This window comes from Euleptes europaea, chromosome 3 (assembly GCF_029931775.1).
Source record: "Euleptes europaea isolate rEulEur1 chromosome 3, rEulEur1.hap1, whole genome shotgun sequence".
Taxonomy (NCBI): domain Eukaryota; kingdom Metazoa; phylum Chordata; class Lepidosauria; order Squamata; family Sphaerodactylidae; genus Euleptes; species Euleptes europaea.
Genome location: NC_079314.1, coordinates 12,203,638 through 12,223,184, shown reverse-complemented (window position 1 = coordinate 12,223,184; position 19,547 = coordinate 12,203,638). Strand labels below are relative to the sequence as shown.

Sequence of the window (19,547 nt, the reverse complement as noted above, 5' to 3'; positions counted from 1 at the left end):
AAAAGGCGAGGCTGGACACAGTAATGAAAACAATCCCAGGCTCTGTAGTTCTGAAGCCTGAGGAGTGCTGTGCCTGATCGCCTCCAATAGGAGGAGCGACAAACCAATGCCGCCTCCAACAGGAGGAGCGGCGCGCTAGACGTAACTAGGAAAAGGGGGAAGGGAGTAAAATGGCTGCCCCGCGCTTATAGTGAGTCCCGGTAAGCACTCCTTGAATATTGGAGGCGCCCGCAAAACCCAGCCAAAAGAGCGGTAAATGCCGCCGCTAAAATGAGAGGGGGCCGTGTGTGCCTGTCTGGCTCGTGTTGCTGCTCTCCGGCCACGGCCTGACTCGCCCCGCCGCCCGCCCCGCTACCCCCCCCGCAGCCCCCTTTCTCTTCGTCTCTCTGTGCTTGTCCGCTCCTACTATGATTTCTCTGTGTGGCTTGTCCGCTCTCAGCTTTTGTCTCTCTCTCGCTTGTCCACTCATCGCTTCTCTCTTTCTCGCTTGTCCGCTTGCAAATTTTTTCTCTCTGGGGTATTCTTCACGGAGATTTGCTGCTGTTTCGACGCTGATTTGCGTCGGAGGCAAATTTTGGTTATTCACTGCAGATCCGTGTTTTCCCCCACTGAGCAAAATAAGCCGGGTTAAAAGAGAGGCAATCCAAACCACTTCTGAGCCGTACTTTCCAGTAGAAGAGCGTTTTGTTGCTCGGATGCCCATGAAAAAATGCTTCGCTCCCCGGGACGTCTCCTTTCTCCTCCCCCAAGAACGGTGATTGGCTGGGGGAGTTGCCACTCTAACAGCATTGCACCGGCAGGAGGGAGACCCAAAGCAGACTGGCTGCCCCTCTTCAGAAGGGTGACGGGGGTTTTGGCTTGGATTTGCCGCTCTCAGGATGCCCCCCCAACACACACACACATAGGATCACACCGGCAGGAAGGGGACCCAGAGCAGACTGGCTGCCCCTCTTCAGAAGGGCGACAGGAGTTTTGGCTTGGATTTGCCACTCTCAGGATCCCCCCCCAACACACACACACACATAGGATCACACCGGCAGGAGGGGGACCCAGAGCAGACTGGCTGCCCCTCTTCAGAAGGGCGACAGGAGTTTTGGCTTGGATTTGCCACTCTCAGGATCCCCCCCCCCAACACACACACACACATAGGATCACACCGGCAGGAGGGGGACCCAGAGCAGACTGGCTGCCCCTCTTCAGAAGGGTGACGGGAGTTTTAGCTTGGATTTGCCGCTTTCAGGATGCCCCCCCCAACACACACACACAGGATCATGGGAAGAGTGGGCGGGATTAGGCGGATTTGGAGCGGTGAGTCATGAGCGGCAGCAGACGTAAGCAGACACATCAGTTGCTACTGTAATTACTATTTGGTCCCAAATTAGAAATATTAGCAGGGTTCCCACTTAGTGAAAAATTTAGGCTTCTCATTATTACCAGATCTTCATAGATTCTAATTATTTATATTAGCATATACAGAATAAAATAATTACTGCTTCATAATCATAAACAGAGTGCTTACTTTCGTTTTCCAAACGAAGTTCTAGCAACATTTTAGCCTCATTATAGACTGACGGAGGCATATCACTATCCTTTGTAGCCGTAGAAGACTGAGTTAAGTCATCTGGAGTATTGGTAATGCCCAGTGTTCTGGGAATCTGAATAAAAAATGCACAGTTTATTAGAATTACACACCATTGTGTATTATAACAGGTCAGACTTCATTTTTTCTCTACTTTAACCTAAAATTCTGATGCCAAGAATGTGGCATTACCTCAATTCAGTCACCATGAAACTCATAGTTCATGTTGGCCATATTTTAGAACCATCACCTTAGGTTTCAAAAGTACATGCAATTATGATTTAGACTGCCTTCACGGCATAGCTCACTTCTTCCCAGAGTCCCTGAATAATATTCCAAAGCATCCTGTCTTGACCACTTGCTCACAAATCAACACCAAAAATGTTGCTCAATTGTCATGGGCTGGATACAACTAAGGGGCAGACTAGCTGGGCATCTGACATACCAGAAGCTACTGTAGTGGAATCTGACAGCACAAACAGGGCAAATTTCTGTCACAACACTGTCCTGAATTTCAAGGCTAACCATAATTTACACACACCATGAACTACAAACCAACTTCAGATTGCCTACTGAATCTGCGGTGACATCTCAATTGAGCCACACCATCTTCTTGCTATATAGTTTCATAAAAATAATATTGCGACTTACAGTTTTATGCAAATATTGGAACAATAAGGTGATACTTTGGTATTTTACCTTATTCTTCCCCTGGCTGATGTTCTAGAAAACAAGAACAAAAATTTTCAGTGTTATGGTATTTATTTGGTTTGCTTATAGACCCCCTTGCAACCCAATGGTCCTCAAGGCAAGTTAGGCAAGATTTCTGTTTGTAACAGAATCAGCCATGTGGGATGTATAAGATTTTAATTAATTTAATTCTAGCATATTGGAAATATAACATTTATATTTGTACGCTGTAGTTATTTATATAAGCCAGTAGAGAGCAGCATTGTTTAACAAAAAAGTTTAGGGCATTTTAATTAGTTTTAATGAGCAGGTGAGTTTTAGTTGTTTTTTTTTAATCTCCAACCTGTTCCTAACACAGGATGTCACCTAAAAACAAGTGAGATCATATGCATGTGACCACGAAGATGAGATCAGAGTTAGGGTGGATTTGGGAGGAGGGGATATTCAAATCCTCTTGAAACAAAGGGTTTTGGACGGAGTATAAAATATGGGAAATAGGCGGGGTTTTGTTAGGAGACTTTCACTTTTAAACCCGAAAAGGGATGAAATTCTCTCCTCTTTGCCTGGCAAAATAAAAAAAGCTTTTTTCTTCCCTTGCTTCTAAAACCTGGCGTCGTCTCTACTTTGTGGTAATAAAATCTGTCCACAGAAGAGAGTGTAAATACAGCCACACCGATTCTTTCATAGGAGGACTTTTTGTTCTACATTTGTTTATTACTTCTAACATTAATAATGCTTTCTACCAAGTGGGAGAAAAATTAGGTTAGAAATATTAAAGGCTGCTAGATTCACTAGATTCTTAACAAAAAAAAGTGCTAAATACTACGGTAATTATCTTGCAGCCTACCAACAAATATTCTGTTATTAGTATAAGTGACACAATTTAGTCTTTAAAAATAAGTTTCACAACTGAATTATCTTGAGAACTCTCAAATAAATGTCATACAACCCTACTGCCTTTTCAGTTAGTTATGAAACTTCCTTTGACATGGCGAACCAATATGGTGTAATGGCAAGGAGTGCCAGGTTCAAATCCCAACTCTGGGTGACCTTGAGCCAATGGTTCTTTCAGCCTAACCAATGTCATGGTGTCACTGTCAGCGTAAAATTGGGACGGGACAAACAACTGTGCACACTGCCCTGAGTTCATGGGAGGAAGAGCAAGATAAAAACATGGCAAGCAGTTGCCCAGTTACATTCAAAAGTAATTCAAGTACGGGTTTGCCTCCAACATCTTTTGGAGTCAACACTGATAAAGAACATTTGGTTTATCTGAATTTCATCATTGACAAATAAAAACAAAAAAATAGGTAAGGCCATCGAATGCAACTGTTACTTGGTCTAGACCAACCCACATGTATATTTCTTCACAGACTTCACTGTCAATTCTTCTTATTAATGGGGACCTGATCTCAACACTGATGTTCATGGGGAAGACTGTTCATTTCTAACTTTAGTGTACACACTGGAATACATACAGATTTTTTTTTTGGGGGGGGGGGAACCCTGAAAATCTGTGCTACAGATACTTTAGTCATTTATATTTAAATCAATAAATTAGCTGTGTATTACTGTATAACCACAAGCTTCTTGCAGTGATGTGCATTCTGGCAAGGAGATAGCCTTGACTGACGTGGGGGGTAATTTCCTACACTAGGTGCACTTTTCTTGCAAAAACTCAAATGTAAGTGGCTACGCTTACACTTCAACTGGTCTAGAATGCAGCGGTGAGGGTCCTTACGGGGACCACTTGGAAAGCACATATCCAACCATGCTCTGGCAGCTGCAATGGTTCCAAACTGAGCACCAGATCAGGTTTAAGGTTTTGGTATTGACCTTTAAAGCCTTAAACGGTCTGGGACCATCGTACCTGTGGGACTACCTCTCCTGGTATACCCCCAAAGAGTGCTTTGCTTGGCTAGAGAACATATACTAGTAATCCCTGGCCCCCAAACCATCTGGCTGTCCTCAACTAAGGCCAGGGCCTTTTCGGCTCTGGCCCTGGCCTAGAGGAACACTAGGCCCAGTGAGATTTGGGTTGGAAGGGGTCTATAAGCAAACCAGCAGGGGTGAGGAGCAAAGCCAGACCCAGCAGAATAGGTAGCAGGCAGTGAGGGAATCAAATTTCCATCCTTCACAGTCCGGATGTCCGGAAGTGGTTTGCCATTGGCTGCCTCTTTGTGGGCTGAAAGAGTTCTGAGAGAACAGTCACTGGCCCAGGGTCCCCAGCAGGCTTCATGTGGAGAAGTGGGGAATCAAACGCGGTTCTCCAGATTAGAGTCTGCCGCTCTTCACCACTACACCATGCTGGTTCCTGACAAGAAACAATAGCTGCTCCTGTTTCCCCCATCACTGTGGGGCTGCCTTCGTCTTCTTTCACTCATGCTTACAGCCACCTTGGAGTATCTTTGGGCACTGCCACCCAGACACACACTGCCTATTCCTCTCCTCGATTACACAGATTCTGAGTTTATTTTTTATTATGATAGGGGGCCTTTCAAGGACTCTAACAATGCTATCCTAAGCAGGTCTACTCAGATTACTATTAAGGTCTATTCAATAGGGTTTACTCCCAGGAAAGTATTCTTAGGATTGTACTGTGAAGGATGGAAATTTGATTCCCTCACTGCCTGCTACCTATTCTGAATTCTTTAAACTGGTCTGGGATCACTCTTTTTCTTAGAGTTACTTCCCATAAAACACTTTGGGACCATCCTCTCTACAAGAGTTATTTCCCTTTATACCTGGTTATGGATCCTGCTTGATTCTGAAACCAATGTGAGTTTTTCTCACTCCCAAGAATCCTTTAGACATTTTACAGCTCACTCAGCTGTCTCCAAACCCTGTCTGGCAAGTGTCTCCTTTGGTAGTCAACCCTCAGCTGTCATCCTTGGAATGCCAATCGAACTCCCTATGACCAGGGACAACTTCTTATAATGCAGCTGTCTATCCCAGGCACCGTAAACATTAACATTTATTTTCCCGTAAACTTTAAGGATTCATAGCCTACTCCTTCAGATATATATGGTGTCACTCACACAGAGCCAGTAAGATTGCCCAGTATAATTTCTCCTTCAGGTATCTGTCTGAAGAAGTGTGCTGTAACTCACGAAAGCTCCTACTGAAATAAATGCTATACGTTTTCAAGAGGCAGCTAAACTTAGAAAGTACTTGATCTCTGAAGGAAGCGTAGAGCTGTTTGCTGTTACGGTCAACCCTGACCTTGTAGACAGCGGCAGCGCCAACATGGATCCATATGGCAAAGGAACCGGAGAAAAGCAGGAAGGAAGGAAGGAAGGAAGGAAGGAAGGAAGGAAGGAAGGAAGGAAGGAAGGAAGGATGGATGGATCTTGGAGTTTAAAAAACTGGGTCTTCCAGATGGCGGCGTGACACTCTAACCACTACACCATGCTGGATTTCAGGCCAAACTCACTGCTTGTACATGGAATTGTTGTCAACAATGAAATGGGCCTACATACTAGATATACATGCCAAAGGCACAAATGGAAGGAAGGAAGGAAGGAAGGAAGGAAGGAAGGAAGGAAGGAAGGAAGGAAGGATGGATCTTGGCGTTTAAAAAACTGGGTCTTCCAGATGGCGGCGTGACACTCTAACCACTACACCATGCTGGATTTCAGGCCAAACTCACTGCTTGTACATGGAATTGTTGTCAACAATGAAATGGGCCTACATACTAGATATACATGCCAAAGGCACAAATGGAAGGAAGGAAGGAAGGAAGGAAGGAAGGAAGGAAGGAAGGAAGGAAGGAAGGAAGGAAGGAAGGAAGGATGAATCTTGGAGTTTCTGAGCACCACTGGCCATTTAAGCACGGGAGGTTTTGCCTTGGGCTTGCCGCTCTTTAGATGCACATTTCCCCCACCCAAATTCTCAAAACTCAACAATAAGCCCCCATGCAGAGCTTTGACAATTCGGATGGGGAAAACGTGCCTCTAGAGAGCGGCAAATCCAAGGCAAAACCTCCCGGGCACCAATGGCCACGGTTTCCTACGCCCAGTTTCTCCCGGGCTCAGCCTGGAACAGAAAACCGAGGCGGGAGGGCTAGGAAGGCAGGGAGCGCGCGCGCGTGCGCCCTAAAGCCACGGCTCCTTCCCCCGGCCCCGTGGTTGGCAGGCAGCGCACGCGCGTGCGTAGTGCTTCTACAGTTCGACCGTTACCCGAGCGTTCCAATCCGGCCGTTGCCGCGGCGGCTCAAGAAGCGGTTGGCGTTTGAATGCCAACTCCTCTCCTCTCAGGGGACTCGTCTCAGCAGAGGAAGCGCTTTTCTCCCTCCCGGCGAGCACCTCTTCCCTTCCTTCTCCGGACGCCGGGCGCTGGAGGGACTCCGGGACGGCCGGCGCGGTGAGCCGCCCCCCGCGTCCTCCCCCTTGCGAAGAAGATGAAGAAATTACTTGGGTCCCTGAGGAAGAAGGAGCAGCCCTCGGGGTCTCGCTCGGAGGCCTCCTCGCTCGATGGCGGCGCGGGCTGCGGGTACGGGCTGCGGCGCAAGGGCCTCAGCAAGCTGCACCGGGCGGCGGCCTGCGGGGACATGAGGACGCTGAGCGCGCAAGTGAAGAAGCTCGACCTGAACCAGCTGGACAAGGCCCACAGGTGTGTGAGAGAGAGAGAGGGAGGGGCGGGACTTCCGGCGAGTCGCCCCCCACCCTCTTCTTCATGGTGTCAGGGCAAGGGGATTGAAGCTTGTCGAACCAGAGGCGGATCTACTGTGTGTCAAGAGTCCTGCTTATACTTATGGCTTGGAACTCTTAATCAAGAAGTGGAGAACATCCAAGCCATATTTCTTAGACAAATATTGGGGATACCTAAATGTGTCTCATATTTCACAATTTGTCATGAAACTGGGCAAAACTTGATTGCCACCAAAGCCTGGATTCAAACAATAAGACATTGGCTCAAATTATATTTTCAAACTGAGCCAGGTTCCCTTTTATATTTCTTGAAAAGTGAACTTCATTATTTCTCATGGGACATATTGATTAGATCTAGACTCTGTCAAATTGGAATTGATTTAGATAATCTTGCTCTGGCCAATGAATCTTACATCTTTAAAAGAATCAAGCAACGTCTCCTTGATGTAGAATTGCAGAATTTTAACCCAGCTCTTCCCCCCATCTGCTCTCCGGCGGCCCTAGGCCTTAATAATGGATCGGGTAAAATGGCTAGGTATCTAGATAACCTAGAGATACCTTCTCAACGCCGCGCTTTTCTATTAGCTAGGGTTAATGCATTCCCATCTAGGATGCTCTTAGGCCGATACCTCCAGATCCCTAGACATGAACGCCTATGCACATGCGGTTTAAACTTGTTAGATACAATTGACCACATCCTTTTAGATTGCCCCTTCTGTGTGACTCTGCGGGATAAACTGCTATCTACTTTGCTTCAGTACAAGACATACAGGAGTAATGAAGTGAAATGCAAATTTCTTTTGAGTGACCATGATCCTAAAATTACGGCTACAGTGGCTGAATTTCTTACAGGAGTTCTTAAAGAACAAGAAAAGTTTTATTAACCCAACTGTAACTTATATGTATTGCCCTTTGGAGGTATATTGTTGTTGTTTTTTCTATCTCTGTCTTTTGGTATGCCAATAAAGGTTAATGAAATGAAATGAAATGAGTCCTGCTTATTTCTGTTTATCAGTTCTTATTTCTGTTCAGGTGTACTTATTGGTATTGCTGTTCAAGGGTGTCGAGTGGTTATGTTTCTCAGAGATGTTCAAGAGGTCAGGAGTCGTGCCGCTCAAGCAGGCTCTTGACATGATTGGTTCTTGTGTGGAAAAAAAATACTTCCTTTTATCTGTTTTGAATCTCCCACGCTCCAGCTTCAGCAGATGACCTTGCAGTCTAGTATAATGGGAGAGGGAGGAAAAACTTCTCCCTGTCCACTCTCTCCAAACCATGCATAATTTTATAGACCTTTATCATGTCTCCCCTCAGCCGCCTTCTTTCCAAGCTAAACAGCCCTAAGGGTCTTAACCGCTCCCCATAGGACAGTTGCTCTAGTCCCCTAATCATTTTGGTTGCTCTTTTCTGCACCTTCTCAAGCTCTGTAATATCCTTTTTTAGGTGTGGTGACCAGAACTGTACACAGTATTCCAAGTATGGTTTCACCATAAATTTGTACAAGGGCAGTATGATATCAGCAGTTTTATTCTCTGGTTCTTGTAGGTTATCTGGGCTGTGTGACCGTGGTCTTGGTATTTTCTTTCCTGATGTTTCACCCGCAGCTGTGGCAGGCATCTTCAGAGGAGTAACACTGAAGGACAGTGTCTCAGTGTTACTCCTTCTCCTTAGTTCTCAGTGTTACTCCCCTGAAGATGCCTGCCACAGCTGCTGGCGAAACGTCAGGAAAGAAAATACCAAGACCACGGTTACACAGCCCGGATAACCTACGAGAACCAATGAACTCTGACCGTGAAAGCCTTTGACAATATCTTGACATGAGTTAGGCCCATTTCATTAGCACATTATCTTGATACTTACAGGACAATGGTTAGCACACATTACCTTGGTTACTTTTTGCAGGACAATGATTCAGCTCAAACCCAGCCCCTTTCTGACTATATATTACTCTTCCTACACACTTGACACTGAGAGACACTGTCCTTCAGTGTTACTCCTCTGAAGATGCCTGCCAAATACCCTTTAGCAAAACCTGGTATTTTCAGAATTATTTGACTGAATGCAGTTATGTATCTTTCAGAACACCTTTGCATCTCGCCTGCGCCTATGGATCTACAAATGCTGTTACTTTCTTGGTAGACAAGAAATGTCAATTAAATCTCTGTGATAATGATGGCAGATCTCCGCTGATAAAGGTATGTGTGATATCTGAAAGCACAGTTGTATAAAAAGCACAAGGTATTCTAAGTTAAAATTCTAATTGGTTGGAGATTCTGGCATTAATAGCAATTGTTGTCATTTATGTATTTACATAAATTGTTTTACATAATTATACCTTGCCTCTTCATTGGTTGAGATGACTTAAATATATTTAGAATACATTAAAGTACACAAAAACCAGCAGGTTATAAATAAACTGGTGGTTTGTTATGACAGCATGATGTGGCACTGATGAAGAGAGATATGGAAAAATGGAACTTTATATTTTACTATGAGGGGAGGGGTAGAAAACCAAAAAAAGGAGACGGAATGAGAAGTAAGCATACGTGATGGAGAGTTCAGGTTCAAATCTTCACTCTGCTTGTTGATTTGCCACTTGTTTCTTTTCGCGTACAAGGTAATAGGGAAGGAGGAAACTTTCCTGTAGACTGTTGGGGTTTGTTTGTTTTTTGTGGGGAGACAAGCAAGATGCATACCTACTGTCCACCCCTCCAGCAACAGCTTTTCAGGGGAATGGTCAGTCATGCAATGGTGCTTGGTAGTGAAGTGGGTAGATATAGCTTGTTTTTAACCTCTTTCCCTCTCTCCCCCGCCCCCTCCAACAGTGCTATAGGAGACTTCTTTTTGAATATCAGGACCTGGCTGGGAATGTGTCTTCCACAATGCTCAGTTTAGCAGTCAAGAAGTATTCTGTATAGCTATTGCAGGGAGGGAGGCAGAGTAAGTGAAGAGCGTGATTAAAAAGGCTTTGGTGTTGACTGGATAAGACAGAGCTGTTTAGTCAGGACTGAGTGTGAGTGGATGGAAAGTAAGTAGCAGCGACTAAGACAGTTGGAAGGGGAGAAAAGGAAAGGGTAAACCTCCCAAAATTGTATGAAGTAAAATCTAAAGAACTCTGTTAAATGTTAATGCCTCAGGTTCTCCTTAAGAAGACTGTTGGAGTTTTGCAGTAGATCAGTTTATCAGATTTGGGGTTTAAAGGGGCAGGTTGCTGTTTCCTGGTTTGAGAAACAGCAGTCTGCTTATTTAGTCCCTGAAATTTTGGATTGCCCTACAGGCTGGAGTTGGGGAGTAGGTAGGGAGAAAACTGAAAATGGTCCACAGTGTTTTGCTATTGGTCTGCACTTGGTTTAATAAATTGTTATTACTGGTTATAACTCAGCCACTTCAAGAGAAAGTTATTGACTCTCACTGCACTGAATTGTGTCAGTTTTAGATATTCTGGTATGTTAACATAACTTGTGAACCTAACATCCTCCTTTTTTATTGTTACAGGCTGTACAATGTCAGGAGATGTTTTGTGTCGGTTATTTGCTGCAGCATGATGCAGACCCCAATGTAGTGGATTTAGACAGTAACACTGCCCTTCATTTTGCTGCCTCTAATTTTAGCATCTCTATAGCAGAAAAGCTACTTGAATATAACGCAAACATTGATGCACTGAACAAGGTAAACTTTGGTTAGGTCATTAAGTCATAAATCAGCTTTTGTTTTTATATATTCTTAATATTAGAATAATTTATTGAAGAGAAAATATAGATAACAGTGTGTACAGTTGCAAGCAATTATTCTTTGAAGAGAAAGAGTGGGATGATTAACCAACCTGTGCCTCTATCTCCCTGCTCTCTCCCCCAGTTTGAGCAATCTTCGTCAGCTTCTCAGCATCCGTGTGAAAGCGGCTGGTTCTGTGTTGAGCCTAATGTTCTTTAAAAGGATTTTGCCTTCAGTAGGAGCAGGATAGAGAAAAGCATTTCAGAACAGAGTTCTGTGGCCTGTCTGTGTGATGCCTAGTTGAACTGATGCACACCAGACTGTGAAGAATGAAAAGCAGGAACAAATATGTGGCAGCTGCTACTATCAGTAGCCAAACTCTGGTGGATGCAGCTTTTAGCCCATCTAGAGTCATGGGACCAGCCAGGATTCCCAGAGATCCTGAGACTTTTGAGGTTCGCAGGTTTCTTGTTCTGCCTACCTTGCTTGTGTTCTAGTCCCTCCCTAATGTAAAAAGTGGTAGTTGTGACAGCAGGGATACAGAGAAATCTGAGTATGACACCCTCTGGATCAGTGTTTCCCAACCTGTGGGTCGGGATCCAAAAGTGAGTAATGAAGCTTTGGAAAGTGTGTTGCAGGTCATCCTTTCCTAATGGTCTCTCCTGTCTTTTTAATTCCTCCCCTTTCCTTATCCTTTCTGCCAATTGCTCACATTCTCATCTTCCACTCCCTTTGCAACAGCAGTAGGGGGGGCAATCTGTCCAGCAATTAATGACTTTACAGTAGTAACTGAAAGAGTAAAGAGCCCCGTGGCGCAGAGTGGTAAGCTGCAGTACTGCAGTCCAAGCTCTGCTCATGACCTGAGTTCGAACCCAACGGAAGTTGGTTTCAGGTAGCCGGCTCAAGGTGACTCAGCCTTCCACCCTTCCGAAGTCGGTAAACTGAGTACCCAGCTTGCTGGGGGTAAAGGGAAGATGACTGGAGCAGGCACTGGCAAACCACCTCGTAAACAAAGTCTGCCTAGAAAACGTCGGAATGTGACATCACCCCATGGGTCAGGAATGACCTGGTGCTTGCACAGGGGACCTTTACCTTAGTGACTGAAAGAAGTGGGGAAATGCTGGAGAGTGAACAGTAACAGTTCAGCATACTGGGACATACAGAGGGGAAAAAAGAGGCAAATGAATGCATGAGATTGGTCTTGGTGCTACTCCTTCAGCAGCCTAACATCTTGGTCAAAGGCTGGAATGTAACCTCCATATGCAAAGGCTGTGTACTTTAGAATGCCACCTGTCTGGGCCAGCCACATCCTTTGTACATTGTTTGTTGGTTTTTCAAAAACATTTAGCTCAGGAGGGTCAAACATGCAGCCCGTGGGCCGGATCTGGCCCCCGGAGGGCTTTTATCCGTCCTGCGGAGCCAAGGCACCAAGTCCCCCCCTTCCCCCTCCGTGGCCTTTTCTGGGCTTCCCGAGGCCCGTACGTGGCCGAGGAGGGAGTGGGGGAGACTTTGCCCGGTCACGCCAGGTTGCTCATCCGGCCAGGGATGGGTGGGACGCCCTTTCCTGGTTGCGCCAGGCCGCGAGGCTGCTGGCGCGGCCGGGGGTGGAGAGGCCCTTTTCCGGTCTACTGATTGCTGTTTTTTAACACTTGTGTATTGTCTGAAAATTAAATGCATTTTCTTCTTGCTGTGAACAAATAATTTGCAACAAGTTATCTTGGTGTCAGTTATAGCACTTATGAATGGGTATTACAAGGACATCTAATTCATACAGATAAACTACTTGGAATGCAACTGACATGGTAGTCTTAACTTGTATAAAGCTACACTAGAATATTTTAAAATACATTATGGGAATCTATTAAATAAATTCATAACAGCATTTTGTCACATTTTATTATATCAGTTATTCTGTTTTTTTTCTAGGCATTTTTCTGTGAACAGAGTGGCTGAAAAACAAAGTTTGAAATGTTACTAACATTTATGTTACTTATTCTAATCAAAATGGGAAAAGTGCATGTATGTGAGAAAATTTCATGACTTCTAATTTTTATGCTTGTAGGATGGGAATACACCTCTTATGCTTGCTGTAGCAGGAAGTAAACAAGAAATGGCAGAATTTCTCCTTAAAAAAGGAGCATCAGTACACATTAAGGACAACTCAGGAAGGTACTGTCTGTCTCTCAAGTCTTTAGAACTATTTCCAAAGATTGAGAATTGCTGTTTCCTAGATATATACATGCTCAGATATATGGTGTATGTATTGCTATAAGAAATGATGGGCTCATTAGTCCCACCCTAGTTGCTGCAAGGTAATGTCCAGAGCATGTGACATTGAAACTGGCTTTTCTGATGAAGCACACATACAGGATGACACGTCTTAGGTCAGCTGGAGTTAATTCCCTGGCTTTTTGCCCCCTTCCTTCTTTTCTTTCTAGTTCTCTTCTTCCTCCATGCTATCTTCTATCACCCCCTCCTCTTGGCTTCTATGACTCTCATAATCCTTCCCTTTCACTTTTCTCTAAGTCTGTCCTCTCCTTCTCTGTCTGCCTGTCTTCTTTCTTTCTGCCCTCCTTGCCTTGCTCTGTGGTTGGGTGCTGATGCACAACAATATCTGGAAGCTGGGGAGACAGGCCCCACCCCCAGCCAGAGGCAGAGACAGATTCTAGCCCCTGATGACCAGGTGGTTGCAGCTGCTGCTCTGACCAGGGAACTGCTGGACATCTTTTCCCCCACAGGGCTGTTCTAGGGCAGCCACCCCCTCTTACCGGCTTCCCAGTTGGTGCTGGTGAGCCAAGTAATGACCTCCTCCCCTGCTCCTTAGCAATGCTGTTGTGGTTATTAGATCACTATCCATTTTTCCGGGGCTGTGTCATCAGGATTTAGCACCAATTTTGAATCCTTGCTCTGAAGAAATGATGTGGAGACTGACGTAACTGGTAAGGCAATCAGGTGGAGTGCTTCTATTCATAGCCACGGTGATCCTTGAATGTACATTCAGATTGTAACATTGGAATTGACCTCTTGTTTATTATTCTGAAACTGCCAGTATATTTTTTTTACTTATTTTTATAAAATTTATAACCTGCTATCATGGATCGAGGGAGAGATTCATTTCCCAAAAATAATAAGACTGTCAGAAATGTGAAAATAAATTGATGGTACACGAGAAGCTTTGTGAAGTAAAAATTTAAAACAGCAGATTTTATTTTCAACAGCAACAGGAAAAAGCCTGCAGTTTGTGAAATATTGTTTCCATCCAATCATATAGCTATGCACATATTGGTGTTATGGTGGCCAGTGGTTTGGAATGAAATACATATGACTGCATCCTATTCAGAGTTAAGGAAACTTGTTTTCTGTCTTGCCTAATCAGTTACAGTCATCTTAGGATCACTTAATGCAATAGGCTCTTCTTGGTGACCAGGGTGTTGGACTGGCACCTGAGAGAAACACGTTCAAGTCCCCACATGACATGAAGCTCACCGGGGGGGGGGGGCGTCAATCACTTTCTTTCAGCCTAACCTACCTGACTGGGTTGTGAGGATTAAATAAAGTATACTGCCTGAGCTCTTTGAAGGAAGGGCAGGGTAAAAATGTACTAAGCAAGGTGAGGAAACAGGGCCTATCCATTCTTTTTGTCGATCCTGTTCTAATAAGCAAAAAAAACCCTGCCTATTTTTAGCCAGATGATGGCTTTTCTGTAGTCTGTGGCAGTGGCTAGTGATAGTAGAACTTGGGGGGACGCTGCTGCGTTAGTTCATTGATCTCGAGCCTCATCTTGCATCTTGCTTTGCAGTCATAAGACTGTGTTTTAGAACACAGGTAGATGTTAGCTGACAAACAGTTTGCTTTTCAGAGTTGGGCAAGGGTAGTTCTATCTAATTAAAGCACAAACCGTTGTTTTGATTCAGTGTGAAAAGTGTGTATGACTAATTTTCATGATTGACATGGTAGTTAGCTTTAGCTGTTTATGAAAAACAACTGTGTAAGATTTCTCCCTTTTTGTTGTTTCCATCCATAATTTGAGCTTCATCTACAAAACACTGGTAAAGGTTCCTACTGTAAACTTTGGCAAGAGTAATTAAGCTGTTACCGCATTAGGTATTCCCAGCAATGTATTAAGAGTTTGAAAATGTTATAAGAACATCGCTTTAAAAGGGTTTTTGGATGCCACGGCTAAAAAATGGTTGGAAGACGTCTTCACAGCTAAAGGCGCCAAACAAAGCGCGAACAGTATTTTTTGTAACAGTTTCAATTTCTTAATACATTGGTGGGAATGCAGTGAAAGTGTGAACATAATTTTTTATAACATTTCCAAACTCTTGATACATTGCTGGGAATACCTAGTGCGGTAACAGCCAAAGATTCCTCAAATAAAACCACTGGAGAGATTTATCCCGTGGATTCTTTAAAGCCTTGTAAAGTGGGATTGATCTGTTTCAGTTCAAAATGTTGTCTTCAGCTTTGCATATAAAACAAAAACATACTTTCCCCTGAATCCAAAATGATTTGCATTAGTGTTCTGTTCGGTTTTTTAATTGCTGCTCTCATTGCATTTAAATATGAAGTAATCTCAGACATATTGTGTTGAATACAAAGTCTTTTAGCCAGTTCTTGAAGGCTTTCTCACACTACTGCAATTTTTATACATCTGTAAAATTTGCTAGTATGTTATAAAAGGTTGCTTTGTTCCATTTTACATAGGTGGAAAGTATAGCTATTGAACATAGCAGTAGCGAAAGATCTAAGTGGCTGTATTCAGATGCCTCGACATGCTGCAGTTAAACCACTATGTAGCTTGTTGTTGCATTTGTGCCCTTTCCTTTCTCTTCATGTTTTGGTGCTTGATTCAAAACTCCCAGGTATGATGGAGCTCCAGTTTGATTAGGCTCCTGTTCATTAGGATGTGGACGTTACAGCAAATTGGAATGTTTTCTAACGAGCTCAGTCCACAAAGGGAGTTAGGTGCCAGTCCTTCCTTAAATCCCCCTTTTTCATTGTAACTAACAGCTCATCCGTGTATCTAACCTTAGGGTGCCCAGTTAGCACAGGTGAGAGCAATTGTCTGACAGCTCTGATCACTCAACAGTTTAGCAGTTCATACTATGAACAGGTCTCATCACACATGACCAGGTGGAAGGCAATGAGCCCCAACCTTTCACTGAAAAATAAACCAGGGGTGGAATTTTAACTCAGGTTTCCATTTTCTGTATAAAGAAATCCAAAGCTGTTGATTCTTTGGTACTTTCCTGACCACTGAGATGGAGACTGGAGGGCAGAAAACCTATCATTTCACTGGAAATAAAGTATGGTGGGGAGTGGGTCTTTTCAGAAATGAGTCATGTTATTCAGTCAGATTTACTTGTAGGAAAGTGCCCTTAAGATTTCGGCCTTAGAAGTACCACCATTTGGTGGGTAGAGCAGGTCAAAGTTCTAGAAGAAGTTATTGAGGTGGGGTGGGGGCAATACAGACACCTGATTCAATACCTTTTTTTCTGTTCCTCCTGGTGGCAACTGATGAGCCTTCTTTTCACATTTGGGGTCTTTCTCCCCAGTTGCTTTTACTCTTCACCTGCTTCTCTAATCACTTGATGTGAGAGGAGAGTGTATGAGCATGGCTACAACATCTGCATGTGCCTAATTGCTATTTAAATGGAGTGTCATGGCATCTGAATCCAGCTAGTGAAACAAATGGGCTAAGTAGAATAAATATTTCATTTCTGTTTTAGAACACCACTAATGACTGCTGCTGCTAATGAAGATGATGCTTTATTAAGTCTGCTCATTCAGTATGGTGCTGATGTTTCTGATAAAAATATACATGGATGGAAAGCAGAGGATTATGCTCAAAAGGGTGGATATCCTGAGTAAGCTTTTATTTACTACAAAGTGTATTTCTAAGCTTATCCATCAACAAAAAAGGAGAACTTCGAATTGTTATTTATGTAAACAGGAATCTCACAAACTTTGACATTAGTGAGTGATTCCAGGTGAAGAAACAGTTGTCTGAGTTTCTGTAATGGAGCAGAGATGAGTTAGACCCCTTGAAATCAGTGGACTGCAGCTGTGCTTTGGAATTGCATCTTAGTAATTCTACAGTGCATCAGCTGGCAGAGATTCTTCTAGTCTCAAGCTTGGCATCTGGCTTACTGAGGGCCTCATTCTGTGGCAAAAAGCAACCTAGAAATAGTATATGTTTTAAGATTTCCCATATGAGAATGGCCCCTTTTAAAAAAGATCCCTACAGAAATAGAATGGAGCTAAAACTGCTCCTTAAAAGGCCACTAATTTTCTTTATTAAAATTACATTATATTGTTTCATAACTTTTTCTTCTTAGATTAACTAAAAAACTCATTAGAATTGGCAGTGAGAAAGATGCAAAGAAATCTTCTGAGAGTAGAAGCCAGTCTATATTTAGCAGTCCAGATGGAGATGCTGGTTTGACATTGGGCGCACCTGCAACAAATAAAGAAGGTACACTTTTATGTGGTAAGATTGGTTAGTAAAGAGACCTGAACACATAGGAAGAAACAATATCTATATGTAGACTTTTCAGCCAAAAACGGCTAGTTAATATGTATATAATACAAGACTTCTCTTCTTAGTTTGGGTGTGAAGCAGGTGACACATGTCATATGTCTCAGCTGAAGGTGTATTAGGCTTGCAGTATGGAGGAATTCTTCCGGATGTCAGATGCTGAATTTCAGAAGCTAAAAGTTCAAGAGTGAATTAATTTCCAGTGTCATTCCAATTTAAGAATAAATTCCCAGCATACTTTTTAACATCTCTGTATTTAATAGCCAAGTGTGCCTCCCATCCAGTGGGGCTATCTGGGAAACCCTCCAGCTATTCAGAAAAAAATGTTGCTTCTATAAAGTGAAATAGTAAAAGAAACCTTCAGGTGGCATCTTTTCTTGTCATGGCAACCCCTAGTAGTGCTGCCCGTTGCAGTGGCAACCTTGGATGCTACCTGAAGGGGATGAATGGACGACCGAAGTAGGGGGAGACTGGGGGTGGGGGTTGAACTGACAAAGGGGAGAGCAGAAGCTGCAGCTTGAAACAGCAGAAGGGAAAGGAGAGGAAGAGGATCTGGAGTCTGCAGCAGGGAAGGGAAAATGTAAACTGAGCCTGAGGTGGTGGGAAAACTAGAGCTAGCAGGGGGAAGTGATAACAGGGGGGTGGGCATGGAAAAGGTATGAGCCGGTAAGTGGGGGAGAGACCAGAGCCAGCTCAGGGAGAGAGGCTAACTGATGAGAACAATGTTATTTTCCCTCTCTCTTGTCAGTCTCTCCTTTCTTTTTTAAAGTTCAACCACCTGAGCTTAAAAGAAGAGAAATAGTCTTCTCCGCTTGTAGCCAGGGAGCAATTCCACATAGCAAAAGTTCTTTATCTTGTAGTGTGGTTTCACCTTCTCCCACTCAGGGAAATAACCACCAACCTGTTTGGTTCTTGCTCAGAAAGGTGATGGAAGACTTGTTGAGATGATCTTTTTGTTCTTCAGAGTCCTTAGATTTTAGAGCACTTAGCTAACATGTCAAAGTAGGTACAGTCCTCAGCCATCTAGTCACAATTGATCCCACAGGGATTTCTCTCCCACCAGACTGCAGTGCTGTCATGAGCAGGCCTATGTCTCTCATGCTAGAGAGGATGATTGCTCTTGCTCAAATAGAAAGAGATGTAACCAGGTAAAACCGGTTAATTCTTTCTCCTGTTGCTCTTCCCAGATGGCCCTTTCTAGTAGGTCCTCTGTGAGGGCAACAATGGAGCCCTTGGCTTGGCTTCAGATACTGCCATGGTCCTGTTGTCTCTGCTAAGAGGCAAAAGTCTCTATCTCCTTCCCCAAGTAGTAAAAAGCTAAGAGTTGCCACCTTTAGCATGCAGCCAAGTGAAACAGCATCTACCCATGGGAGTGGGAGAGGCAACACCTCCATACACTGAAGTTCTTCCTTCAAGGAGATCAAAATCCTCCTTACCTTCAGTCACTGAGGAACAAGGGGAGCGGTTGATCTGATGACCACAAAAAACATCTCCACCCTGACTCTTTTCAAAAGTTCTTGGGTAAGGTTCGGTTGCTACCCTCAACGGAAAGGTCTAGAAAACTTTAGAAATTTAGCACATACATGTGACAGCTTTTACTTTCAACTCTCCATTGATTCAGATTAAATGTGAGATCACTAGGGGTGTGCATTTGGGTGAAACTGAGCTGAAAATATATCCCAAAGCCACCTTATTGGTATTTTTCCAGTTTATTTGGTTCTCCCAAATACTTCTGGGATTTTTTTAGGTAACAAAAAAAAAATAGTCCTGAAAAATCCCACAAATATTCAGCAATTTTGGGAAGATTTAGAACAATTGTTTACAGGCTCCTGGTGACATTTTTTTTGGGGGGGGGGTTCTTGCTTTTATTTTTGTGCCGTGGAGGAATTCAGAGGACTGCTTCTGTCAGTTTTAGGTTTCTTTGTGAATTTCAGGAGTTCCCCCCCTTTGGAAGTGTTGCTTTGTGACCTCTTTGCTGTATTTACACTGTTGCTCACTCAGTGCTTGGATTTGTTCTTCTCTGGCATTAGTCCTGCTGGGTTTGTACTGCCAGACTGGCACTGGGGTTCTCTTGGCATTTTGTACATTGCAACCCCCCCTCCCCGCCACACACACACACACACACACACATACACACTTCAGTTTCCTCTCCGGAGATTCTCTGGTTTGACATCAATTCTGTTGGGCTTGCACTGCCACAGTGGCAGTGCTGGGCATCTGTAGATTGTCATTGGTTCTTCTGGGTTTGCAGAAGTACCCCCCCCCCACACACACACACCCCTTGAGTTTCCACTGTGTAGATTCTCTGATTTGAGCTTGGTTCTGTTTGGCTTGGCACATTGGCTTGTGGTTATACAGGGATTTCTGGGTTCTCCAGTGG

At 43.9% G+C, this 19,547-nt stretch overlaps 1 protein-coding gene across 1 annotated transcript; it reads left to right on the top strand.

Annotated features, from left to right (window-relative positions):
• Positions 1-6,668: 6,668 nt before the first annotated feature.
• LOC130474658 (ankyrin repeat domain-containing protein 7-like) lies at positions 6,669-17,358 on the top strand. Its single transcript, XM_056846348.1, has 5 exons — positions 6,669-6,880; positions 8,996-9,110; positions 10,411-10,584; positions 12,689-12,795; positions 17,298-17,358. Exons 1-5 carry the CDS (start codon positions 6,669-6,671, stop codon positions 17,356-17,358), a joined length of 669 nt encoding a protein of 222 aa, XP_056702326.1.
• The last annotated feature ends 2,189 nt before the right edge of the window (positions 17,359-19,547 follow it).

Coding starts and splice junctions, on each gene's coding strand:
- LOC130474658 (XM_056846348.1), top strand. CDS start 6,669: ATGAAGAAATTACTTGGGTCCCTGAGGAAGAAGGAGCAGCCCTCGGGG. Junction 9,111..10,410: donor GCAGATCTCCGCTGATAAAG/GTATGTGTGATA, acceptor TTATTGTTACAG/GCTGTACAATGTCAGGAGAT. Junction 12,796..17,297: donor ATTAAGGACAACTCAGGAAG/GTACTGTCTGTC, acceptor TTAGGCTTGCAG/TATGGAGGAATTCTTCCGGA.